General features: G+C 40.4%; 1 protein-coding gene across 2 annotated transcripts; it reads right to left on the reverse strand.

Annotated features, from left to right (window-relative positions):
• Positions 1-595: 595 nt before the first annotated feature.
• ccdc85al (coiled-coil domain containing 85A, like) lies at positions 596-23,608 on the reverse strand. 2 transcript variants are annotated; one of them, XM_005735791.1, is made up of 4 exons: positions 22,847-23,608; positions 20,463-21,561; positions 4,167-4,224; positions 1,555-1,635 (listed from the first exon to the last, which is right to left on the reverse strand). In XM_005735791.1, exons 1-4 carry the CDS (start codon positions 23,090-23,092, stop codon positions 1,617-1,619), a joined length of 1,422 nt encoding a protein of 473 aa, XP_005735848.1. In that variant the 5' UTR covers positions 23,093-23,608; the 3' UTR covers positions 1,555-1,616. The 2 variants fall into 2 exon arrangements, with proteins under 2 accessions (XP_005735849.1, XP_005735848.1); XM_005735792.1 differs by lacking the exon at positions 4,167-4,224 and having other exon boundaries at positions 596-1,635.
• Between the last annotated feature and the right edge of the window lie 83 nt (positions 23,609-23,691).

Consider the following 23,691-nt stretch of genomic DNA (forward strand, 5'->3'; position numbering starts at 1 on the left):
TCGGGTTATCATGTTTAACATGTGATTTCTTGCAGCTGCTCATAGTATTGCAAGCGACTGATTAATTTAAACTTATATTTATGTTGATGAATGATTTTTTCCATTTAACCCTTTAAAACCTGACCTAATTTACCCTTTAAACCAGGGGAAGGCAACTCCAGGCCTCGAGGGCCAGTGTCCTGCAGGTTTTAGATGTGACCTTGATCCAACACAGCTGATTTAAATGGCTAAATTGCCTCCTCAACATGTCTTGAAGTTCTCCAGAGGCCTGGTAATGAACTAATCATTTGATTCAGGTGTGTTGACCCAGGGTGAGATCTAAAACCTGCAGGACACCGGCCCTCGAGGCCTGGAGTTGCCCACCCTTGCTAAAAATGTTAACCGTCACCGGTGACGGGTTAGGGTTTAAAGGGTTAACTTTTGATTTACAGCAGCTGTGAAACAACTTATACTCCAACCTGACGTTTAACTGCAAAGCTCACTCACGCAATCAGCACACAAATAAAAATCGAACCAACAATCCACTTTTAGATAAAGAAGTCTATTTATTATTTGATATACTGTATCATATGCATTTTCATATAATAGTTCTAATACCAGTAAGTCAAAAATAATAGTCATATAGTATTTATATATATAGATATATAGAAAACTAATCCAATAATCTACTTTTTACTTGGACTTGTAAAAAAAAACAACATGGAGAAATGTATAATCTTCTCCCCAGCTTAAATATAGGCGCTTTGAGGGAGCAAAGAAGATAATACAAAAAGAAAAATTACACCTGAACATTGCATCTCATAGAATAAGAACATCTGTCAGCAGCTAGTAATGTTGACCATCTTGGTTTAAGACACAGGAAGAGGATGTGTTTTTTTTCTTTGCTAGAACATCTTTGACATATACAATTTTGTCTTATTTTTACCGTCAGTTGAAATGGCTGAAAGAGTTCTGAATTTTTAGTATGAATGAGAGAGGAGACGATGGCAATCATGTGATCATCTGGATTTGTAGATTGAGAGACAGAGCATTAGATTACACCAGTCTCATTACACATACTGAAGATCACTTCTAACGATGACAGCGGGGGGAGGCGGGAGCAGAAAAAAATGGGAGAGTGTAGGAAAATAAGTTTTTTAACAGCAGGATATAGAAAGGTCTATGTGCTTCTCCACCAGTGATCTGCATTTGTAAACAGAGAGTAGCAGCACATACAGTGCAAAGTCCTTTTCATCTACTCACACCAATCCACAGCCTCTCTCACTTTCTCTCTGGGTGCTCTCCAGGAGGTAGCCATGTCTTGGTTGGCCGGGAGAGATTTCCATTTAGGTGTAGCAGTCATCACAAGTTTTTACCAACTAAACTGATATCATTCAAGAAAAAAAAGAAAAAACTCCCACCCCTGTCTGCTCAAACTCTCGATATGTAGAAATGAAAACATGGAGGCAGGCTGTTTAACGGCTGTAGCAAATGGATGAGGCCGTGGACTACAGACCATCCGGAGCTGTGGAAGGTGGCATCCAGGGGTGCTTGTGTCCCTCAAGGCCTGAGATGCAGGAGGGCTGTCTCACTGCAACCCGTCCTCCCTTTGAGAGGCGTGGGTCGCCAAGTTGGGGTCAAGAGGAAGCGTCAAAGCTGCACAGGAAAAGACAGACATGCCATTGCAGTTAACTAAAAACTAAAAGCAGGTCTGAAAACATACATTTTATCAAACTGAGCGACATTTTAGAACAAATAAAAACGAACTGAAACAATGATGTGTGTTTGGGAAAATATCTGAAATCAGTGAGTGTGAGGTCACAGGGGTGACTGTGCTCGCTGTGACTGGGGTATGCTTAGGTTGTGAGACTCTTCATTTCAAGAGTTCTTTGTTTGTAATAGCTTATTATTGAATATCTTAACTTTTTAAATCTTTTTAAACTTTTTAAATCTCAAACACAATAACAGAAACACCTAAGCAAATGTCAAAAACCAACCGGATTGATTTTGGAAGGCATTTTTCATCCCAGACCAATCTGATAAACCTGAGCGCTAAGGGCTAAGTATATATACGCACTGTATACCAGTTTGTTTGGGCAGAAGTGTCTGCAGTGTTTTTGTAGCTTGTCCTAGCTGTTTTGTATCTCATATTTTGGAAGTTCTCAAAATCTTGTAGTTTATTTTGGGGGGAGTTCTTTTTTTCTCCTCATCTTTCCTCATGTTGTGCATTTTCTGTGGTTTCAGTTCAGGTCACTGCTCATGTGGTCAACCGGCCAGTGCTACATAGCCTGACCTGTCTCCCCAATGTGATGTTTGTGTATTGTATGTATGGTCGGCAAGGTGTCATCTATCTTAATTGCCCCTTGGGGATAAATAAAGTTGTTTTTTTTACATTGACTTTAATATATAAATCCATAAATATAAAAAAAACAAAAAAAACAAACAGCAAACATAACATCCTTCTTATTCACTGTACTGCAACACATTCATTTGCCTGAGAAGAAGGGATTTTTCAAGTGGTATGGGATAGTGTTTCACTAATCTCAAGCTTGGGCGTTACAGCATGTGTAATTCAAAATCCTATTCAGTGTGCAGGTGACGGAACAGGACATTAATTAAAAATATATATAAATGATATGCTTTAAATGATAAATAGGAGCTGTAACAGATATATTGCTATGTTAATTATTTCTATATTTGCAGTTTTCCTTGTTATGTTAGGAAAAACAGATGTTTCGAACAATGATAATGCTGGTTCAGTTCTATCTAAGAGTCCCAGTAAGCCATGACAGCATGACAGTGAGCAAGAATGAACATGACAGAGTTAAATGGAATAAAATCGTCACACAGTTTACGCACAGTCTTGTTTCCTGTCAATATTTGTTGTGTGGAAAAAGGCCCGATTGCCTGTATTTTGTTGTTGGACAAGTACAGGTCACCAGCTTCTTATTTCCACTGTTTAACCTTGAAGGCAGTCTTTTCTTACAATAGTTTGCAATGTCGACAGTTGTAAACGTGAGTGAGCTTTCAACAAAGGAATTTGAGCCCTGATTCTCAAAGCCATTTATTCTTTGCATGTTCTCAAAAAAAGATGCATGAATAAATAGCTATTAGCTGTTAGTCTGTTGAGGGGACCGAATGAAAGAGAGAGAGGGGGACAGAGAGCAAGCAAGAGAGAGAGTTTGAGCGAGTAAGATGTTCATCTCTGCAGGTTTTTGTGTTACTTATCAGTGACAGATTCCTTTGTTCCTGCCTGCGTCTGTCTCCACCTCAGTGGAGAGCCAAGGGACGACCAGAAGGCCTGACTGCAGTCCGCATTCTTAGCACATCCTTGTTGCCTTTTCTGAGCTTGCAAATCATCTTCTGACAAAAAGTACACTTTATTCTTTTCTTCACTTGAGTCACGGATGTTTTTGTAGAAGGTGATGGATTGAAAAAAAAACGAATGCAAAGAAAAAGGACAAACAGTCCTTAATATGCATGTTAGAGAAGTTCATGTGTGGGGGAATAAGCACGCATGTGGCTTGTAGTTACAGTTTGTGTGTGTTGGTGTACTAAACAACGACAAGGGGGGCCAAGGGGGGCCCCAACTGTCCTCTAGGGGGAGGTACGTCTTGTCTCGCGGTCATTAAATATTAACACAACCATCTCGGCCTCCCGCTGGGCCTGATTGAAGATGTAGGATGGCATACGGGGACAGAAGAGGGTCACCTCTAACTCTGTAGTCCCACAGCAAACCCACTGTGATTACACCTGGGCTAGATCAAGCATGCCAACACATTACTCATCTGGAGGGAGTGCACCAGACTAAGTCACGGAATGACCCTGCAATGACACAGGATCTGTTGTGATCGGGTTCAGATCCAGATTACCTACTGATTAGCAAGAGAATAAAGTCCAAATAGTTTTGTATGTATTTCAAACACTCCTGACTGAAAGAGTCCATTATTTATTCATGTAAATCCTTCTAATGTAAATCCCTCCATCCGACTAAATAGGTTTCAAGCTAAAGGAAGCAGCACACTGTATGGCAAAATAGAATAATAGGAGCTAATTACAGGATTATGGGCCCTTGTGGAAAGAAGAGACAATGACCTTCATTAGCTGTTCTTCTTCTTTCAGAGATTCTAATTAACGCACACAAAAAAAGTTTAGGAAAAAGAAACAAGGTGGAGAGGGATTCTTACCTGTCCCATAGCTTGACATTTCTACAGTTGTTGGTGCAGCAGCCGGCTGATATCAAAGCTGTGACAAAAAAGGAAGAGGAACGAGACAGAGGAAGAGACTTGAATGTGTTGTTTTGACAAGACTGGATTGTCTCATTAGTCTAATGATTTAGAGTTGATGTCTGTCTGGTTAGACTGCAAAAGCAAGGAAACATGACTAATAAATAAAACATGTTAATGGAGTAGCAGCTTCTGTTATTAGCTAAATTATATGTCGGAAATCAAACTGGGAATGCAGCAAGTTTGTTATTAGAACAGTGGCGCCAATCAGCACATGCCCACCCTGCATAGTGACTGAGCAGAATGAGAGACTCTGAAAAATTTGGCATTTTAGAGAAAAAACACAATCACCTTTTTGCTGCAAGTTCAGAAGACAAAATGCACCTGCGTTATTAGACTTGTTTCAAGGTGAGCAGGCATGATTTGGATTAGTGAGGCAGTCAATCAATTTCCAGCTCAAGTTCACACGAAACAGGTTTGACTGGTGGATTGTACTTCACAACGGAGGCGCACAGTGCACGCTTGACGTCTCTGATTAGACCACATAAGACAAGATCCAAATGAAGTATTATTTGTTGCTGTGACCTATTTAAAGCAGACGCAGCATGGAGACAGCGCCTTTTGAAATAATATATTTTCTTAGGTTTTATTTCGTAAACTAAACAAATATGAATCAGACGGTCACTTACTTTTTGTATACTTTATTAATTTCCTGTACTGAAATTACGCTCTGCATTTAACCCATTCACTCAGTGAAGCAGTGGGTAGCTACCAATCCAAACCCAAGGGAGCAGTGTGTAGGGAGGGTACCTTGCTCAAGGGTACCTCAGGGTAGTTTCTCTCCTATAAGATAACATCTAGACTGAGGTGACCTGGAAGGCAAATTCCAAACAGAGGTTTAAGCCTTTTTATGGCTGATTAATTTTTCTTTGTAATGGTTAGATAGATGTGCTAGTTTAGCATATTTTTGCTTACCCCACTGTCAGATTATGCGGGTTGTAGCTCACTTCACTCTCTGCAAGTGAAACTGTTGCACCTTCAAAGGAGAACACGCCATTGCAATCAACTTTGCTCTTCCTAAACACAAGGAAAGCTCTTGACGTCATTTTGAAATCCTTTTCCTGGGTTTCCTGTCATACTTAAATGGCTCTGTGAGAAGTTCTGATCACAACTCGGTAAAGCAGTGCAATAATGTTTTTGCTATAAGCAGACCAAACTTTGCAAAAAAAAAAAATGTTATCCCTCTTTACCTCTTTTGCCCTTCAAAATTCTTTTATCCTTGCTCCCTTGCTTGATATCTCTATCTGTTTCTCTCCTAGCCAGCGGTTTCTTCCTCCCCATGAGTCCATAATCATGTTTTCAGCACATTTCCTCTCCTTGGCGCTCTAACATCTCACATTAAAGATTTATAATGCTCTTGTGACCGCCAAGTTGTGCAAAAGATTCCAGTAGCCACTTTCACTATGTTCCCTGCCCCTTCCCTTAGTGTGGTCATCAGGGAACAAGGCAGGATAACACAGAGATATGAAAACTCCTTTAAAGTGTTGGGTAGATGCAGCAGTGGGCTGGGGGGTATTTTCACTTGGAGGTCAGCATGTGGGGAATGGGACTGATTTCACGGCTAAAGCTCACAAACAGGGTAAAAAAAAAAGTACATCATCACATGCACTGTTCGCTACTCACACAGCTAACACAGGTGAAGCCAATATTTACTGTATTTAGACTTTTTCTACACTTGAAAGATGTTACTCTGAACATGGTCTGTGGGCAGTTGCAGAATCCGGGTTTGTATTAATGCTAAAATTTACTTTAGCATATATCTAAGGATGAAAGTCATTAAAGGTCAGCCCAAAATTTAATATGCCCTTTATTACTACTTCTACATACAAACACATACTACATATGATTAGTTTCATGTGTTCCTTATTCAAGCCACCTCTGTTCCTGAGCTAAGAGCTCAGGATGCCTAGGATATGTGTTTCATGAGTTTCAATGTGGCATGTTCCCACTCAGAATGGCTTTGTTACTATAGAACAATTATAAAATCGAATTTTCAGTTTTTTTTTAATGTAAACAATTTGACTATTCTTTATCTAGTCAGGATCAAGAGTGGCAAGAAAAAGCATTAAAAGGCAGTATCGATACACATCTTTACATGACTCTTTCAGGCTGTCATTATAAGCTGGTTATGTTAGCAAATGATAGTCACTGTATAAATCTATAATGCCTTGAGGTGTTTGTTGTTGTTATTTGGGGCTAGATAAATAAAATTGAATTCAATTGCATCACGCTATAAAGACAACTAGAAGTGAAGAATATTCCTGGAAAAAACACAGGAGAAACAAAAGTTTTTCGTTCAACCATTCAACCGCGTTAGCTTGAAGTAACTCGATTCAAGCTGCGTAACTCACAGAAACAATTGGCTTGAATGGATTTGCTGTCTCAAGGTCAGCTTTCACACACACAGGTCACAGGATTATAAACTGCTGCCTTGTGATGGTGCAGGTCAGTTTACACACCAGCTGTGTGCCAAAATTCAGAGAATCCCTTTAAAAGAACTTGATTAGCGTCTAATTAAACTTGCTCCTCCTGAATTCTAACCAGCACCTGTGACCTTTTCAAGGAAAGTTACGATGTGAGAAAACATGCAATAAACTTAGGCGGTGTTTGTTTCTGTTATGGGGAAGCCTGATGTTAAAACCAAAATTGGATTTAACCGCATGCGAGAGATGTGTAGAGGGAAGGGGGTTAACAGTGGGTCAAGTATATAGATAATATGATTAGTCTAGAATAATGTGGGGGGGTAAGCTCTCATAAATTTCGCTTCTGTACACCAAAGCTCAAGTGAAAACCTCCAAATTTCCCCTCAAAGAGATCTGCAAGATTGACTTGGGAGAAGCTGCTCCCATACTGAATATAGCCCTTTTCCCTTAGCAACCAGACACCAAATTATTAACTTTATATAACTCATAATCCTGCACTTCATAAAGAAGTTGCAAAACCTTTTAACACTTTGTTAACAAAATAAAGACTCTTTTTTGATGAAAATTGCTTGAAAATTATTCAAGAAGGCTGGCTTTGAGCAATAACAATAAAGGAGCTGCAAAAACAAATCAGAATGACGGTATCTGTATAATTTATCAAAACCGGTAATCAAGTTTTTATTGACATGTGAATCAAGCCAGTAAACACATGAACCTGCTCCCAGGACTACTCATCTCGCAGTCCTCCTTGATCTGTTGCTTTCTATTCATCTCTCTCTCTCCTTCTCTCAATTTACAGAATCAATGCAAGGTAATTTCACGTGGCCATTCCCTCAGATCTTCTAAAAATCTGCCATATAAATTATTCAGGCTGGCTGGGCAGGAAAGCCCTTTGAGATGCATGGTAGATCAGTGACCTTCCGTTTAGCTGGCAGTCAGACAGACAACTAGAGTCAGTCAGTCAGTCAGTGAAGCTATCTGGCAGGAGAGCAGCTTGTTTTAATGTCCCTCAGGCAGCTGAAGTCTGTGCTGTTATGTGCGACTTTGGAGCGTGATGGCAAGCTCAGAATGCATAACATTATGCATGGCCATAATACATACACCAAATGAAAAGAGGAACATGCAGGGTATTTGTGGAGTCAAGTCTGTGCTTGGCCATGCCCAGTCTTGTGAGACCAGACTTCAAGCTCGTACCACTTCAGTTCTGCTTGGTCATCCCTGCAGCACTATATAGCAGCAACAACATGCTAATTGGTTACACTTGGTTTCACCAGGCTATCACAGCCTGTTCTTATCTTTTAAATCAGTAAAATTACACAACGAGAGAACAACACTGAATTTTGTTGTTTTGCAGGACTGTTTTGTCACGCTTAAAGACTGTGTTTTAAATAGTGGTGCAGTGGCTAGTCTCACAGTAAAGGAAAGGTTCTGGTGCCGAGCTGGGACCATTCTGTTTGGAGTTTGCATGTTCTCCCTGCACCTGTGTGGATTCTTTCCAAGGTATTCCCACAGTTCAAAGACTTTCTTGTTAGGTGAATAGGTGATTGCAAATTTGCCACAGGTTTAGATGTGAGTGTGTGGTTCCCTGTCCTTGTGCTTACCCTGTGACAGACTAGCAGCCTGTCCAAAATGTTCCCCACCTTTGGCCCTATAACAGCTCCAGCCACTCCACAGCCTCCAGCTGGATTACCAATTAAAAAAATGAATGAATGCAACATAGTTTTGAACTTTGCTTTAAATATCTGAATATTACTGCCTGAAAATAATGAATTATGTTATTAGAATTCACACAAAAAAGATTAGCACTAGATGAGAAGATAAATTAGCTTTATTAGAAAAAAAAAATCTGCTTACTAGATTTCAGAAACAACAACTGAGCTCGTGGTGTGACAGTGTACACCAAAAAGCTTGATTCACCAAGGAATTGTAATTGTTTTGTTTCTTTTTGTCTTTTTCAATAAAAGGACATTTGTTTTTATCTACGACAAAGCATGTTTAATACAATAACATATACGTATCATACGTGATTTTTAATGGGATATCAACACCTTACACAGCAAATATTGTCACTGTTTTTCAGCACACAATGTAGGCCTAATGCTAGTTAAATCATGAATTCAATCATTCTATCACAGCAATAAATTCAGCTCTTTGAGCACCTGGAGAAGCTGCCTTTGCAGGTTTGATTGCACTCCTAAAATGGAAGAAGGAGAACTCCTGAAAATCAACACAGCATCCTTGTTCTAAGCAATAAAGCCATGAGAGATATTGCTAAAAACAGTGTGCACTACACGCATCACAGAACGGTACAAACTGGCTCTAACCAGAATAGCAAGAGAATTGGGAGGACATGGTGCACAACTGAGCAAGAGGGCATAAACATCACAGTGTGCACTTTGGAAAACAGAGGCCACACAGGTTCTCAGTAATGGTACCGACAAACTCCGGTCTCAGCATGAACAGTAAAGAAGTGATCCAGGCTTTTTAGGTAGAGTTTCACATAAAAGATAATACCTGAGACTGGCCAATGCCTGTGCCTTGATATGACTGCCTTCTTTGCAACTTGGCCTGAAATGTCACTAATCAAAGAGAACATGTAATTAGTGATATCAATAATTATTAACTGTCAGTGACAACATTCCTGATCAATTTAATGCTATATTAAAAATATATTTACTTTCAACATAAAGTATTTCTTTCAATTTTAGGTGACACTAAACCCAGTAGTAAGTCAGTAACCTACAAATCAGTCACTCGCTACTTTTAGGAGAAGATTTTTCAGTCTAGTGTTATTGGTTGAGATTGTTCTTCTCTATTCTTCTTTTTTAACATATACATTTATCTACTTCTGGCTTTTAGCAATACCTCCCTAATTTAAGCTGCCTTTTTTTTACCGCGTTGCTATGATAAATCTGCAATGGCCAACTGAGGCATGAGAACTGTAACAGAGTAAGTGATGGCAGCAGGGAGAAACAGCAAATAACTTGAAGCCTATGTGTCTGCTGCATGGCTCACTGTTCAGCTGAAATAGACCACAGAGACACGAGAGCATGAAACTCGTTGGAATAGAGGTGAATAATTGGCGCCCCTTTGGCTGATCGAGCCTACGAGGGATGTCTGTGTGTGTGTTTGCATTTGTGTGTGCTTTCAGAAAGAAATACATACATCAAATAGACGGTGCATACTCACGAAACAACGTGCAAACACGTGCAAAGACATCACTTCTTGAATCACAAGCCTGTTCAGTTGACAGAGCAGTGCTTAAATTATGGCAAAATGTAGTTCAATTGAAGACATTAACTTTATGAACGAAGGAGACTTCTTTCATGATGGTTTATAGATAGAAACTGTAGCCTCTAATTTTTCTTCTGCCTCTTTTGTCTTCTGTGTTGAAGCTCCACATCGTCTCCTCGAGTTCTACAAGAGCTGGTTGTTGTTCCATGCACTGCCGTAGTGTTTTGCTATGATCCTCAAAAGGCAAATTAAATATTTAAGCAGACATTCACAAGATAAACTGCTGTTGCTCTATTTTAACATGTCGCCACCCATCACACCACAGTGCTGATGAATAATATAACAGACCGGGCACAGAGCAGCGTATAGAGGATTGCGATGCGTGTGCCAGTTAGAGGGGTGGGGATGAGAAACAATACTGGTAATTTCATCAGCTCTGAATTAGATATTCAAATATCCCAGAATTCTTTGCGGTTTTGCGTGACACAAAGGGTCTGCATTTAAAGGGTCTTGCTTTTCATCTTCCAAAAGCCTTGGGACATCGATGACCCATGCCCTGGGGCTGAAACTTGTTTACACATTTTCAGGCTGTCCCTTCCTTTGCTATTAAAAACAACAATAATGCTTTTTTTTTTGCATTTATGTCATATTAAAAGCCCTTTAGATTTAGCTGAAAATAATGCAATGCACTGTAACAATTTGTGTATTTTCTTCAAAACAATATAATGCAATATAGAGCACAGGTAACCATCTGTCAATTTGAGTGTTAAGGATGAGCCAGTATTAAGTCTACGTTAACATCGACGTGTGGATGTGATTTTACATTCTGCTCTTACACCCCCCCCCATATTCTCACATAGCTCTTCTCACATGAAAAAGTGAAAATAAGATTTTGTTAGCACTTATTAATAAAGGATAAAAAGATGGGTTTAGCGGAATATTAAGAGATCGAAATAAGGATGTTTCTACTGGGAAACTCATCACTGTGTTATCATTTCAGGTCACTATTGACCATCAATTGTCATTTAAAGCAACCAGAGAAATTCTGTGTACTAGATGCTTTATTTGCAGCTCAAGTTCTCACAAAGCCAGGTAATTAAATGATTAAATGTACCTTTTAGTATAACTGTAAAGGAAATGAGCCAGTCAGTCTGGAGCAGTGGGGGGTCGGGGTAATAAAATTGATTTAAATATCTCGGAGAGGAAATCTCACAGACCAAAAGACATCGCTGAAAGAGAACTAGTAAGAGATAACGGCATAAATATAATGACAGTGGTGCCAATCATTTCATGGTCTAACATAATGTAAAGTAATGGAAGCTCCACACGTGCCTTATTGTAAATCAGGAAAACCATTACCTCAAACACACAAAATGGGCATTAGATAATTTATGCCCCAGGAAGTAGATAACTGCATCCTTTCAACATGCTATATTCCTGATAAGTTATCTCATTTTTAACAGACAGCTGAGCTATAAAAGCCATCACTCTGATAGGAGCAGCAGCGTGCTATGACCAATGACAATGCACAACAACTGACATAAACCACAGACAAGCTATATGAGCCCTACACAAGACTTTGAGCCCTTATAAAGAATTAATAATACGTTGTTTCTCTTGAAGATTAAAAGTTGAATTCACAAACATAAAATTTAAGTTGTGTAATGGAACACAATCAGGGGCTTTAAAAACGGAGGCATACTTTGTCGGGCATGACCAGTGATAATGACAGATGAACCAAAACAGAGGTTTATATTTTGATTACGCAACAACCAACATAAATGTGGCTTTTTGCAATGAAGACAGGATTCCTCACTACTTACTACGTGCTGTTACAGCTTGATTCTGAGATGATGTTAAATCATCTCAGAATATTTCTATGTTTTAAAGGGGGGACCAAAGAATTTTAATTTGATTTAACTACTTGTAGTTTTTAAGGCAGCCAATTTTGTTTAAAGTAAAAAAAAATGGAACTTTTGTTCGTGGTTTTTTTTGGTGGGGAAGAAGTTAAAAAATCTATTTAACTGATCAAATTAAGCATTTAAAAGCAGGCTAAAACAATTGAAGACAGGTTCAAATCATTTAAAACAAATAATTAATAAGCAACATGACAGATATTTTTAATAGAAATGTGAAATTGTCACATGTTACTTTCAGAAAGAAAGTAAAAGCATTTTGTCTGACTTTGCACCCCTGACTTGCTGATTAATATTACACTGCTATACTTTTAACATTGTCCAGAAATATGTGACCACATTAGCCACAGTTTTGCAAAAACCACAGATTTGCTGCCAGCGAACATGAAGGTAAATTAACCTTAATTTAATATGTAATTTATGTGATCACTAAGCTAATGCTCACAAAATGTATGCAAATGTACCAAGCCCTCTTCTCGCAGCCTCACCTGCATACTTCCCATGCTTCACTTAGGTCTATCTGTCCAGCTTCACTTTCCTCCTTGTCTCGCACCTCATTGCCTGATACCCTCAGACTGACAGCTCTCAGAATGGCACACAGCTAGAACTGAAGTAAATGTAACAGTAGCAAAATGTGGTTACTGCTGGTGACTCTGGGACTGTGAGAAATTCCCTCAGGCCCACTCTTGCCCTCATACATGGCAGCCACTCAACTTTCAGTTAATTACCTGGCCTAGCAAGCTAATTTCCTCTCAGCTCAGTGGGCTGTTCCCCACTGGCATGGCGTAAGAGGACAAAGACTGCTCTCCATTCCACTGGGTTTGCATGTCTACCGGATGAGTGGGGCTACTGTGCAACATTTGTCACATACCTCTGGGGTTTGGGCCGGAGCAACGCTAGTATGCGCCAAGCAGCCTCCTTCATAACTCAAAGAGCCACTTACGAGCTGCTGCGGGGGAAATGTTTAGGAGAATCCTCGAATAGTTAAATGCCCGACATAATCAAAAATTCGGAGTTATCTTCTTATGGGTTTTTTCTTTATGAACCCATAATCATAACATCAGTCACGCCACAGTGTATGACAATGTGATTCTATGCATGGAAAGACGTTTGATTATGTGCTCTTCTCTTCTAAATCTGCAGCACAAAATCATCCTCCTTTCCTTTCTCTAATTTATAATTTAGTCTGCTGAAAACAATTTTTGTTTTTATGTTAGACACATTTTACACCCCATTTCCCATTGACATTACCACTGTCATGAGTATTTGTGTGGATCTGGCATTGTCTGAGAGTTGCAGAGGCAATATACGGCTTTTTGCTGCATCCAGGAGGAGGAGGCTTTAAACTGACAAAGCTTAGAGCAGCTTGATTAAAAATGACAATGATATGCACCAGTGGAAGATAAACAAAATGCCTAATCATGCACTCCTGGGTTAATAGCTGCTCTGATGGCCTATAGGCAAGGGTGTTTGGGATAATTGGTCTCAGATGTGATTACAAATTCAAAGGCCATGATAACATTTAAAAGTAACATTTTCCCCTCTGCAGATGAAGTCATCCACCTTGAGAATTGAATGTCTCTGATGGCCTTAACTCGAAAGCATCTTTGAAATTTTAACCAATTTTTTAATGATAGAAGACATCAATAAGGGAATGCCTACTCAACTTGTAAATTAAACATTCATCTCTTATTTGCAGAAAGATCCAATGCCATGGGATTTTAAAATGAGTTATAGACTGTAAAACAAAAAACTGCTAGAATTAGAAGTAGTTGGTCTTCGCGGCATTTGTCGTGTAAGCAAGTTCAAGAAGTTCTGAAAGGTAACGCTGGAATGGCAGGGCAGATGAGACTGTCTGGTTATAATATTATTCCATTTGACTTACACCAGCCTAATGCTCCCCTAAATCCTTTCATACCAAGCAGCTGTGACAAACATTTGAGTTTCCCCAGGCCGCTTAGACTGCGAGACTTGACAAATTTTCAAGGGATGCTTTCCATCCATCGCCTTGGCAGACAAGCAAGGAAGAAGAGGATAGAGTGGAGCAAGAAGAACAAAAAAAGATGTATTATAGAGAGGAAGACAGAACGAGGGAGAGAAGGAGGGGAAGAAAACAGCCAGTAATCCACTCAAATACTTCCTCAACCCTCTTTCCTTAGCTCAGTCTGGCAAACACCACATCCTCCCGAAACAGGGCTTTGTAATCAGAGTTTTCTCTCTTTGCGACAGCTGGTTGTTCACACTGGCAGCCAATTAGGATGGTGAGAGAGAGAGAGTGAGAGTGAGAAAAAGAGAGAGAGAGACTAGCTTTTCAACGACACTGGCGAGGGAGAACATTATCTGAGACCACAGCTTCAGTGATAATTTCCTGTTGCACTGACAGGCAGCAGCACTTCTAAGCAGCAGCCAGAGGAGCTGGACAGTCTGAACTAATGCCACAATTATAGAGATTAACAGATGGAATGAAAGAGTGGATTGGTCTTTGCTAATTCGATCACATGCTCGAGAATGGAAGACCAGAGCGTGTCAGTTCCTCTTGAGTATATAAAAAAGAAAAATAAGAGAGGTTTATAGCGAGAGATTTTATAAAATAGCCACAAGCCTGAAGTAGGATAGAAAAATGTGTTTAGTTGATTTTTTTAAAAATGTAATCACAAGGTAAAGGTTTGAGCAGCACTTGCAGAATACAAAACAACTTTAGGGTTTGACTGAATTATTTCAGTTTGTGGCATTCATCAAGTTATTTGTAAAAAAAACATTATAGACCTCATTGGTCAATTTGTATGCCATTGGATGGTCATGTGGTTCACGGATAGTAATTCTCACTAGAAATGTGGAGTACCAACACGTTCTCACTCCCAAAGCGTAACATTTTACTCTTGGTGACAAATCGTCAATATGTTACGCTTCCGGGTACCCAACACGTCCCTAGATTACAAGATCGGGCAAATGAGAAAACCGTTTGGAATGAATCTACACATGTATGTTTGTTTTACTTAAATCGCTTTGGAAAACACTATCTAACATCATTAAAGTGCTGGTTAAGGTTAGGGATGGAATACATGGCTGGAATGTGTATTACCACAGGAGCCTTATTCTACTGGATTTCGTCCATAACCCGGCGCGTAGCATAAGAACGCGGACGGTCACCTTTCACGTTCCTCAGGAACACCGCGGGACTTGACAAATCATCATTATATTACGCCTCGGGAGTGTGAACGGGCTGGGAGTACCCAAGAGAAATCCTAAATGGAACATTATTTGATACCTAAATAGGAAAACATGTAAAGGTATGTAGTTGTGTGCCATAAATCTGTTCTATGTTTCTTCAATTAAAAAAAATTACAACACTAAACTATAGGTGCTGGAATAAACTGTGTATGTACTCTAACTTAGGGTAATGTTGAGCTGATGTCTTGCTAATTAGCTAAATCCAAGACTTTAAAAGATATTATCTGAGCTCTTTCCATTTTCTTTGAGAGAATGAATAAGTTGCTGTTTATTATTTTATGGTTGTTTCATGGGGTTTTATTAGAAAATGCTTTCTTCAGCATTTCTACTGTGTATTATTTTTCCCCACTGTGTGGGGGGGTGGATGTTACTATATTAGAGTTTCAGCTAACTTTAGCGACTCTTTAGTACAAATTTTATGCTCCACCAAACCCATTACCTGCCATAACATTATATTTGTCAGACTAATGGGTTAGACTTTCTATTATATATAAACAATAAAACACCAAAATATTACACCTATATGCTGTTTCTTATTCGAGTGTAAGCAAATCATCCAAACAGGAATTATATTTTGCTGACATTCAAATTAAATGCATGCACTATAACGCTATAGCCTAGCAGAAAAATGTAGCTTTATTGATATTTGGAAGGCTAATATGGGTTTACTAATATTCTGTCTAAACTGATATCAAATATTACACGAGAGCCTCATATATCTGTGGTTTAGCCATTATGTAGCACTAGCTTGCATTACAATGCTAGACATTATACTGTATCTTATTTTGATCTGTCACCTGAGAAGGCTCGTGTTGCGCGTGTATCACATCAAACTGAGCTATTTCATTAAAACAACTAAGAATAAAGTAGCAGTCACTGGCTAAAAAAAGCATGGCTTTGTCTTTATCACAAACACACACTTTTCAAGCAAACTACAAATACAGTACACAGAGTGCCACACAGCTGCAGTACTGTATGTACTGTAAGAAAATAGAGCAAAGGTTTCCCCACACACTGCACCATCTTTTCTTTTCTCATGCAGCCTATTTTTCTCCTCCTGATCATCTGAGCAGCTTAAGCTAATATGCAGAACATGTGATTGCTAAAGCAGAAAACATGATTAAGTCTCTCCTCTTTTTTTGAAGAAGACCCTCTGCAGTGCAGAGATCCTGTAGGCTTAGTGAACATTCATCCCTGCTGTCTGGGTCAGGAGACTGTAGTGTTCATGGCTGATTAGTATCAGAGAGGGATTTTATCACGAGGCAGATATTTGTGCTATGAGTCACAATTGATCTTTTGCTGTTACTGATTATTTGTAAAGCTCCTCATCGCATACAAAGTCAAAACGGCCTTTAATTTTTACTGCAATTTAATATTTGCAAGCCAATAATTACTGCTGCTTTAACCTCGTGGGACCTGGCGTCCACATATGTGGACATCACATTTTGGGTCATTTAGACCAAAATACTGAATTTTGCTCTACAAAGGCCTGATATCCACTTATGAGGACATTATACTGCTACTGTTCTATCAAAATGTTAAACGAATATGCTCATATGTGGTTCTTACTTTTCTTAAAAACAAAAATAAGGTTAAAAAAAATCTGGTAATTCTTTGTTTTTACATTCATCGGGCCCAAATATCAAAGAGAAATTAAAAATGCATGCTGTGGAAGAGTTCGGGTCTTAGGAGGTTAAAGCTTATAGTGCCATGCACTGATTTTATTTGTCATTTCTTGTAATGCCCTTTTTATATATAAATGAGTCAATATACTTTTGGATATATGTCATCAAGATGAGAAAATAAGATAATGGTTATTTTCTTCAAGCAGAAACTCGGAGTTGAACCAAAGTAAAAGCACGAGTACTTTCATTTTGTTGGTATTCCTTCCTCCTGACTGTAACAATGAGAGAATAAGCTATGTGTGATAAGCTTCCTGAAAGATGTTGCAGCAGATTGTATTAAAAGGCTACAGAGGTCAGAGTGTTGTTTTGCTTTCTTCGTGGATTTTGTCAGGAATTTAAATGGCCTGAGCTTCGCTACTGTTGAGTTTTACATCAATATGAGTCGTTCATTTGTCAGAAAATAAACCCTCATCGCTACACTGACCCTGGGACACTTTAGCACATCCACCCAAATCACACAAACATACACACACACACACACACACACACACACAAGCATACATGCAAGATCATAAAAAATGAAATAATGCTGTGCAAAGGGCTTAGAGGATAATCCAAGCGAGTGGAGTGTACTACATCGTAACAGGAATTAAATTTCCTCTTCATCCAAAAAAGGACATGGCAGCAAGGTTAGGTCAGTGTATGACACAAAGGGATATCGCAACAAATCTGCTCTCTTTACGTTTCCTACCCCACACATCTTTTTTTCTGTATCTACTCATCTTTCTTGTCTTTTTCATTCTCCTTCAGTTGTATTAGTTTAAGTGGCATTTTAGTGTATCCTAATCCGCCAGCATCAGATGGGTGATATTTTTGTGTTAACTTCAGAAAAAGCATCATCCTGTGGCAACGTGTTGATTGCATGTCTCTATCTAAGTGTAAATATCCTATAGTGACACTTAAAGTTAGTTCCCTTGTCAGGTTAGTGGAGGCATGGAGGCCCTGTAGCGACAAGTTCATGATGGAGATAAACATCAATTGCGACAGATGACAAACTATGATATACCAATATGACACACATGCTCAACCGCTGTCATACACAGGCCTAATGAAGTCTTTACGGCCCTGGTTAACGGCTATTTGGTGCATGCATTTCACTCCGAGCTAAGTTCACAACAGTTATGCCACAGTTGGCAAACTACCAGGCCCTGTGCACTCACAACATTTTCCAGTTAAGGATTTGTGAGGCATTAATGTGGCGTGGCTTTTGCAGACATCATATGGGTTTCAGGTTACATCAAGATTGAAATCTCTCATAGAGCTACAGTTTGCGCTGAGCCTTAAAATAGAAACAGAATTATGATCCAAATCAAAGTTGTGTGTGTCTTTATAATAATCCAGCGCAATCCATAGAGATTGCAAAATGGCTAAAGAGAGCATGCTTGATACTGTACAGTAGTTTCTGAGGTCACCATGGCTCTACTGTGGATCTTAAAATGCATTCACTGGCCATTTAGTGCTTTAATTTCAGGTGTCTCTGGAGGCAGACATTGTTAGTATTACGCTGGGTTTTACAGATAATCAGTGCCACAAAAAGTTAAAAGCCACATGCAAACTGCACACAGGAATGCCTCGGCCAGATTACGTCGAACTCAGGACCTTCTTGCTGTGGGGCAACAGTGCTAACCACCGTGCCACCATGCTGCCCTCATGACACCAATAGGTCACTTGTCAGATTTTATTTTATGTATACTTTATTGATCCCCGTGGGGAAATTCCTCTCTGGATTTAACCCATTCACTCTGTGAAGCAGTGGGCAGCCACTGGGCACCAGGGGAGCAGTGTGTAGGGATGGTACCTTGCTCAGGGGTACCTCAGGGTAGCCATTCAGTGGATTTAAACCCCAGGCCTTCCGATCACCACTCTACTTACTAAGCTATCCCTGCCCACAAAACTGCTCAAAAGCAACCGAATGTTGTGACTTGTAAACTGAGGTTCATATATAAAGATCTGTGTACTACCTCTTTGAAGTTGTAAAGTTTTTAAGTGCATATTGTTAGGTAAACATATAATAATCCAATTGGCATAAATGACTCATCATTTGGTAACAAAAACAGTTAAAATCCTCGCTATAAAAGTTGAGTTTGCTCTGTGCAAATTGTTTCTGTTTCTCTTGTAATTTCAAGCTTATATTGCAAAGTCAGGTAGATATTTCACCTTGAGGAATTTGTCCTTTAGCATCTGAGAGCTCTGTGCCACTCAGCACTTTTTCCCCCGGACTCCAGAAATCATTATCAGCCACTGTGGGGTATTTAAACAGCAGCCAAGTTGGTACTTTGATTTTTCGTCCTCCTCATCATCCTTAGCTCCCCACGATCTCTCAGAGATGGATGCAAATGGAGCAAAGATTTAGAGGTAATTCATCATTTAATAGGTTTATTCATCATTGTGTGGCAACAGTTGCAATGCTACAACTCAAATTTGTGCGTGGATCATTCGAGCTGGAAAGATTCATATAACGCCTGTGTTTTTTCTCAGTTTGTCCTGAGTCAGCCCACATTTCTCTTGAAATGAAAAAAAAATCAATAATGCTGTAAATTTTGCAGCAGTCAGAATAAGCATGAGTATCTCAGTTTTCTCAATCAAACAAGTGCATTCCAATTCCAAACTAACCTGTAAATCTCATTTTCGAAAATGTCTGCGTTTACAGAGAAAAAAACACCTCTATGCTACAACAAACTGTAACACTAAACCCTGAAATGCTACACTTTTCATCCTTAAGTATGTCTGGGCACATGGCTGTATATTTGTATATCTATATATGTTGAGATATTTATTTGATTACAATATTTCACACTATTCAACCTTCACCATCTGTATAGGAAGCATCTCAATATGCCCCCCAAAAGTAGCACTGATAGTATATAAATTTAATGGTAATAAATCTTAAGCATAAAACAGAAGAAACTGGTAAATATTAAAACAAATTTTCTGCAATATCAACAAATAGTCTGATACAGAAAAAATTAAGAGTTTTGACTCTATTTAGCCTAAATTCCTTTTTGACTTATTGGCCGAAGTTTCAAATAATTAGGTCACTGTATGTACAAGTAATCCCTGTGAGCTAAAAGCTTCTTGCTTCAGGCTGTTTTAAATGCTTGAGAGGAGATATCCTTAATATGGCCATCCTGGGCACTCAGCTGTGAAGAGATGAGTTTGTTATCCAAACTTTCTCTTTATGAGAGGCAAAAAAAAAAGCTAAGTTGACCTTAAGGGAAGACAATGACAAAAAACAGCTAATTTCATATGGAGTAGAGAGAAGCATCAAGGCCCAGTATGAGGTAAATAGGTATTATTTTCAATGTTAAATCATGCAAAGCAATTAGAGAGAATAAAAGTATGGGGTTTTGGAGCTCCAGAGTCTTCAGAGTATGGACATTGATTTAGTAACTTAGCGACTAAGGTGTAGAAAACATGTAAACACTTGAATATATATTAGCCTTTATATATGCTCATAATAAGTGCAATAAGTAAGACGGTATGTTTGGCAGTTCAACTTATTTTGATAAAGTGTCTCCTTCTGATGAACCTGCCACTCATTCAGGTGTATAATTCAGTTTATTTCAGCTTGCTATATGTTTTATGTTTAAAAGACAAGCAAGGGCAACATCATCCACGTGACTTTAAGGGGGTGTGTGCATGGAAAAACTAGGTGTTAAATAGAAGGTCAGTATATATGATCACATCACAAGGCACAAATAAACCTACCATTCATGCCATTATAGATGCTCCGATGATGTGGTGACAGCTCGTCTCCAGCCGGCCTCCTCTGCCCTTCTCTCACTGGGCTGCCAAACTTCACATGGTCAGGGCTCATGCTGTACTGGTGCCTGTGAGTTTCCGGGCTGCCCCCCTGGATGAAACAGCCCTTTTCATGGTGCTCTCCAGTCCCCAAATGTGCCTGCCGGGGCTCTGGGCTTCCGCATCCTGTACTACTTATGCTGCTCCTGTTGTGCCGCTGATAGAGCTCCCCGGTGCCTCCCTGACCTAGGAAGTGCTGCCTCTGGCCCAGGACGAGGTCAGAGCTGTGGTGCTTGGGGTGCTGCTCCGGACTTCGGTGGCCCACGTTCCTTCCATATTTTTCGGGACTAAGGCCCCGCATGACCCGACTATGGTCAGGCACAGATATAGAGCCACAGCGGGGCCGGCAGAGCTGAGGGAGGGTGTATGGGTACTCCAGGCTTGTACTCCGATGGCGCCCAGCTGGGTGATCAGGACTGGACACCTCCCTGTCTCCTCCAATTACACCTCCTATTCCACTGATGCTGCTACACCTGGGTTTATGTAGAAGCTCAGGGCTTCCTTTTTCCCCACCACTGCCAACCCCACCCACTCCTGCAGCCAGGTGAGGCTGTTTATGGTGAAGGTGATCAGAGCTGTCAGCACTCCCTGCACTGGAAGTGCTGCTTCCATCCCCTACGTCTCTCATTAGCAACCCCTGGCCAGGCACTAGCAGCAAGCTATTCTGGCTGTCTATGGAGTTACGGCACCCTCCCATTCCCACACTGCCTCCACCTCCACTTCCTCCAATGCCACCTCCACCACCTACTACCCCCTTTTCTTCATCCAGTAGAAGACAGAGCTCCTTCAGCTCCAGGTTCTCCCGGATTACCTCTTCTTGTCGAAGCTCTAGCTCCTTGAGTTTCTGGAGGTAGAGGGTCACCTCTTTACGCATTATGCTGGCACTGTAACGTCCGAGACGCTGCCACTCTCTGGACACACGCTTTCCTTTTTGACGATCATCATCTAAGAAGCAGCACAAGTCCCGCAGCTCACGATTGTCCTCCTGCAGCTTCTGGTTAATGTCCTGTGAAAGCAAGAAGAGAAATAATAGAAATTTAGAAATTAGAAAAGAGCGACACACAGTTTACATGTATGAACCAGAAAGCCTGAGGAAAAAAAATGCTCCTTAAGGAACACAAATTAGTTTTTGAAATGTTGCAAAACAAAGTCATTTTTCATGGGTTACTTAACTTCGACTAAATCACTCAAGCCATTGTGCAATTTGAATACATTTCACTGCTTTTCAGATAGCAATCAAATGGTGTATGCAATCATAATGAAATTAAATCCTAATCCTACGTCCTTTCCCATAAATGCAGTGACTCACTGTGTACCATGTGAAATACATAATGTAAATTAGAATCATCTGGAGGACAGGAAAAGGCCACACAGAAATGAGGCAAGGTCATAAACATTTCATACTAAGCAACATTTACTTAAGGATTCTTTCTTCACCTCCAAGAGACCTCCTTCTTTTCTCCTCTTCTGTAACAACTTAACTCTCCGCTATCCTCCATCTCCTACTTACTCCCCCTTTTGTACCCTCCAGCTCTTTCCTGTGTAATTAGGCTGCTTGGATGGGTGGAGAGGTGACGAGGTCTCCAAGAAAAGCAAATGATCCCGATGTGCTTCAGCTGAGACAACCCCAGGCTGATTCTCAGAATTTAACTGTAAACACTGTGGACACTGTGCAATAATTATTTTATTAGAAAATGAAGGCACTGGGTAAAGGTTACTGAAATGAAGAAAGCCTGCATACAGTTTCAGAGCATCTGCCACTCGATTCTGTGTTCCACTTGCTGTAGATTTATGTGAAGGAATTTTTTTAGGAATCTAAAGTATGCGAAGACAAGATCAGATTTGAGCACTGTATGAACAAATCCACTGATTTATTGACGGACATTACTGTTAGAAGAAAGCATTTTTAAGTGAAACCTACTCGTCATTGCTCTATCTGAGTGGAAAGGGCACAGCTTGGTATTGATTTTGCTAACAAGCACAAACATCCCTTCCCTTTTTAGTTCACTTTAAAAGCCCGTATTTCCCACCTCAAAAAAGTTAAAATGGAAACTAGAGGCTTTTATTAGCTCCTGCATGTGCAAAAGTGCACATATACTTTACATCCATCTAAACCCAAATGATCGCATATGACCCATGAAATGGCACACTGAACTTCAGATATACCATCTATTCTCACACCATGTTTGCAGAGGCGCTCTCTAAACAGCAGAGCATTGCTCCTGCTATGCGCGTTCTCAGGTGTGCTCCAAGCCTATGATCTCATCCTTCACCGATGCGCGCCCCCTCACCTTCAGCCCCCTGATTTCGTTTAAGTGCAGCTGGAGGCTACGATTGACCTCCCGGATGAGATTCCCGTGGTCCAGAATCACGCTCATCTTGTCGGCCTCAGACCGCCTGAGTCGGCGCACCAGATCCTCCTTGGTCCACTTGAGCAGTTCCTCGTCAGTCAGACCGGAGATGTCCTCTGCTGGACTTTCAGTCTTCGCTATCGAGAGCTGAAGCCCAGGCTGGGGCGGTGGAGTCGCTTTCTCCATTGGCACAGCTCCTCCGGTACCGACAAAGAGCAGAAAATACTTAGAGGCTCGCTGGCAACCTCTGCTCGCATCCGCTCCCCGGTCGACTTAGGGTGGAAACGGTTACGGATTGTAAATCAGTCGCATAGTTTGGCCTTTTCTGTTGCTCCCCACTCTTCCACTCTCTTCCTAGAGCAACAGCTGACGATGCCGGCTGGGCGCGATACAGCGGAGAAGATGCTCTACTATCACTGCAACATCCTCACAGCCGAAATGGACTCTGTGCGCAGCCGATATGCATTAGAATCCAGATTCTGTCGGTCAGGTGGTCAAAGTGAGAAAAGCTTCGGTTTACACACACACCTGCCGCATCTAGGCTCAGCACACTGCGAGAAAGAGGAGATAGTCCGCTGTGCACAGCAGAAACACAGGGAGAGGAAACAGCTCTCCCCTTTCTCTCCCCCTCCCTCTCTCTCTCCAGGTCTCTCCCTCCGGGGGCTTGAGCCTCACCGAAATCATAGTTTGGTTGCAGCGCCACCTAACGTTCAAAATTATTGCAAACTGTTCTGAAATGCTTCGTTAATTACCTCTCGGATTCGCTTGAAATTACAGGGGGTACT

The sequence above is a fragment of the Pundamilia nyererei genome, unplaced genomic scaffold (genome assembly GCF_000239375.1).
Source record: "Pundamilia nyererei isolate P.nyererei 1_Seehausen unplaced genomic scaffold, PunNye1.0 scaffold00065, whole genome shotgun sequence".
Classification (NCBI taxonomy): domain Eukaryota; kingdom Metazoa; phylum Chordata; class Actinopteri; order Cichliformes; family Cichlidae; genus Pundamilia; species Pundamilia nyererei.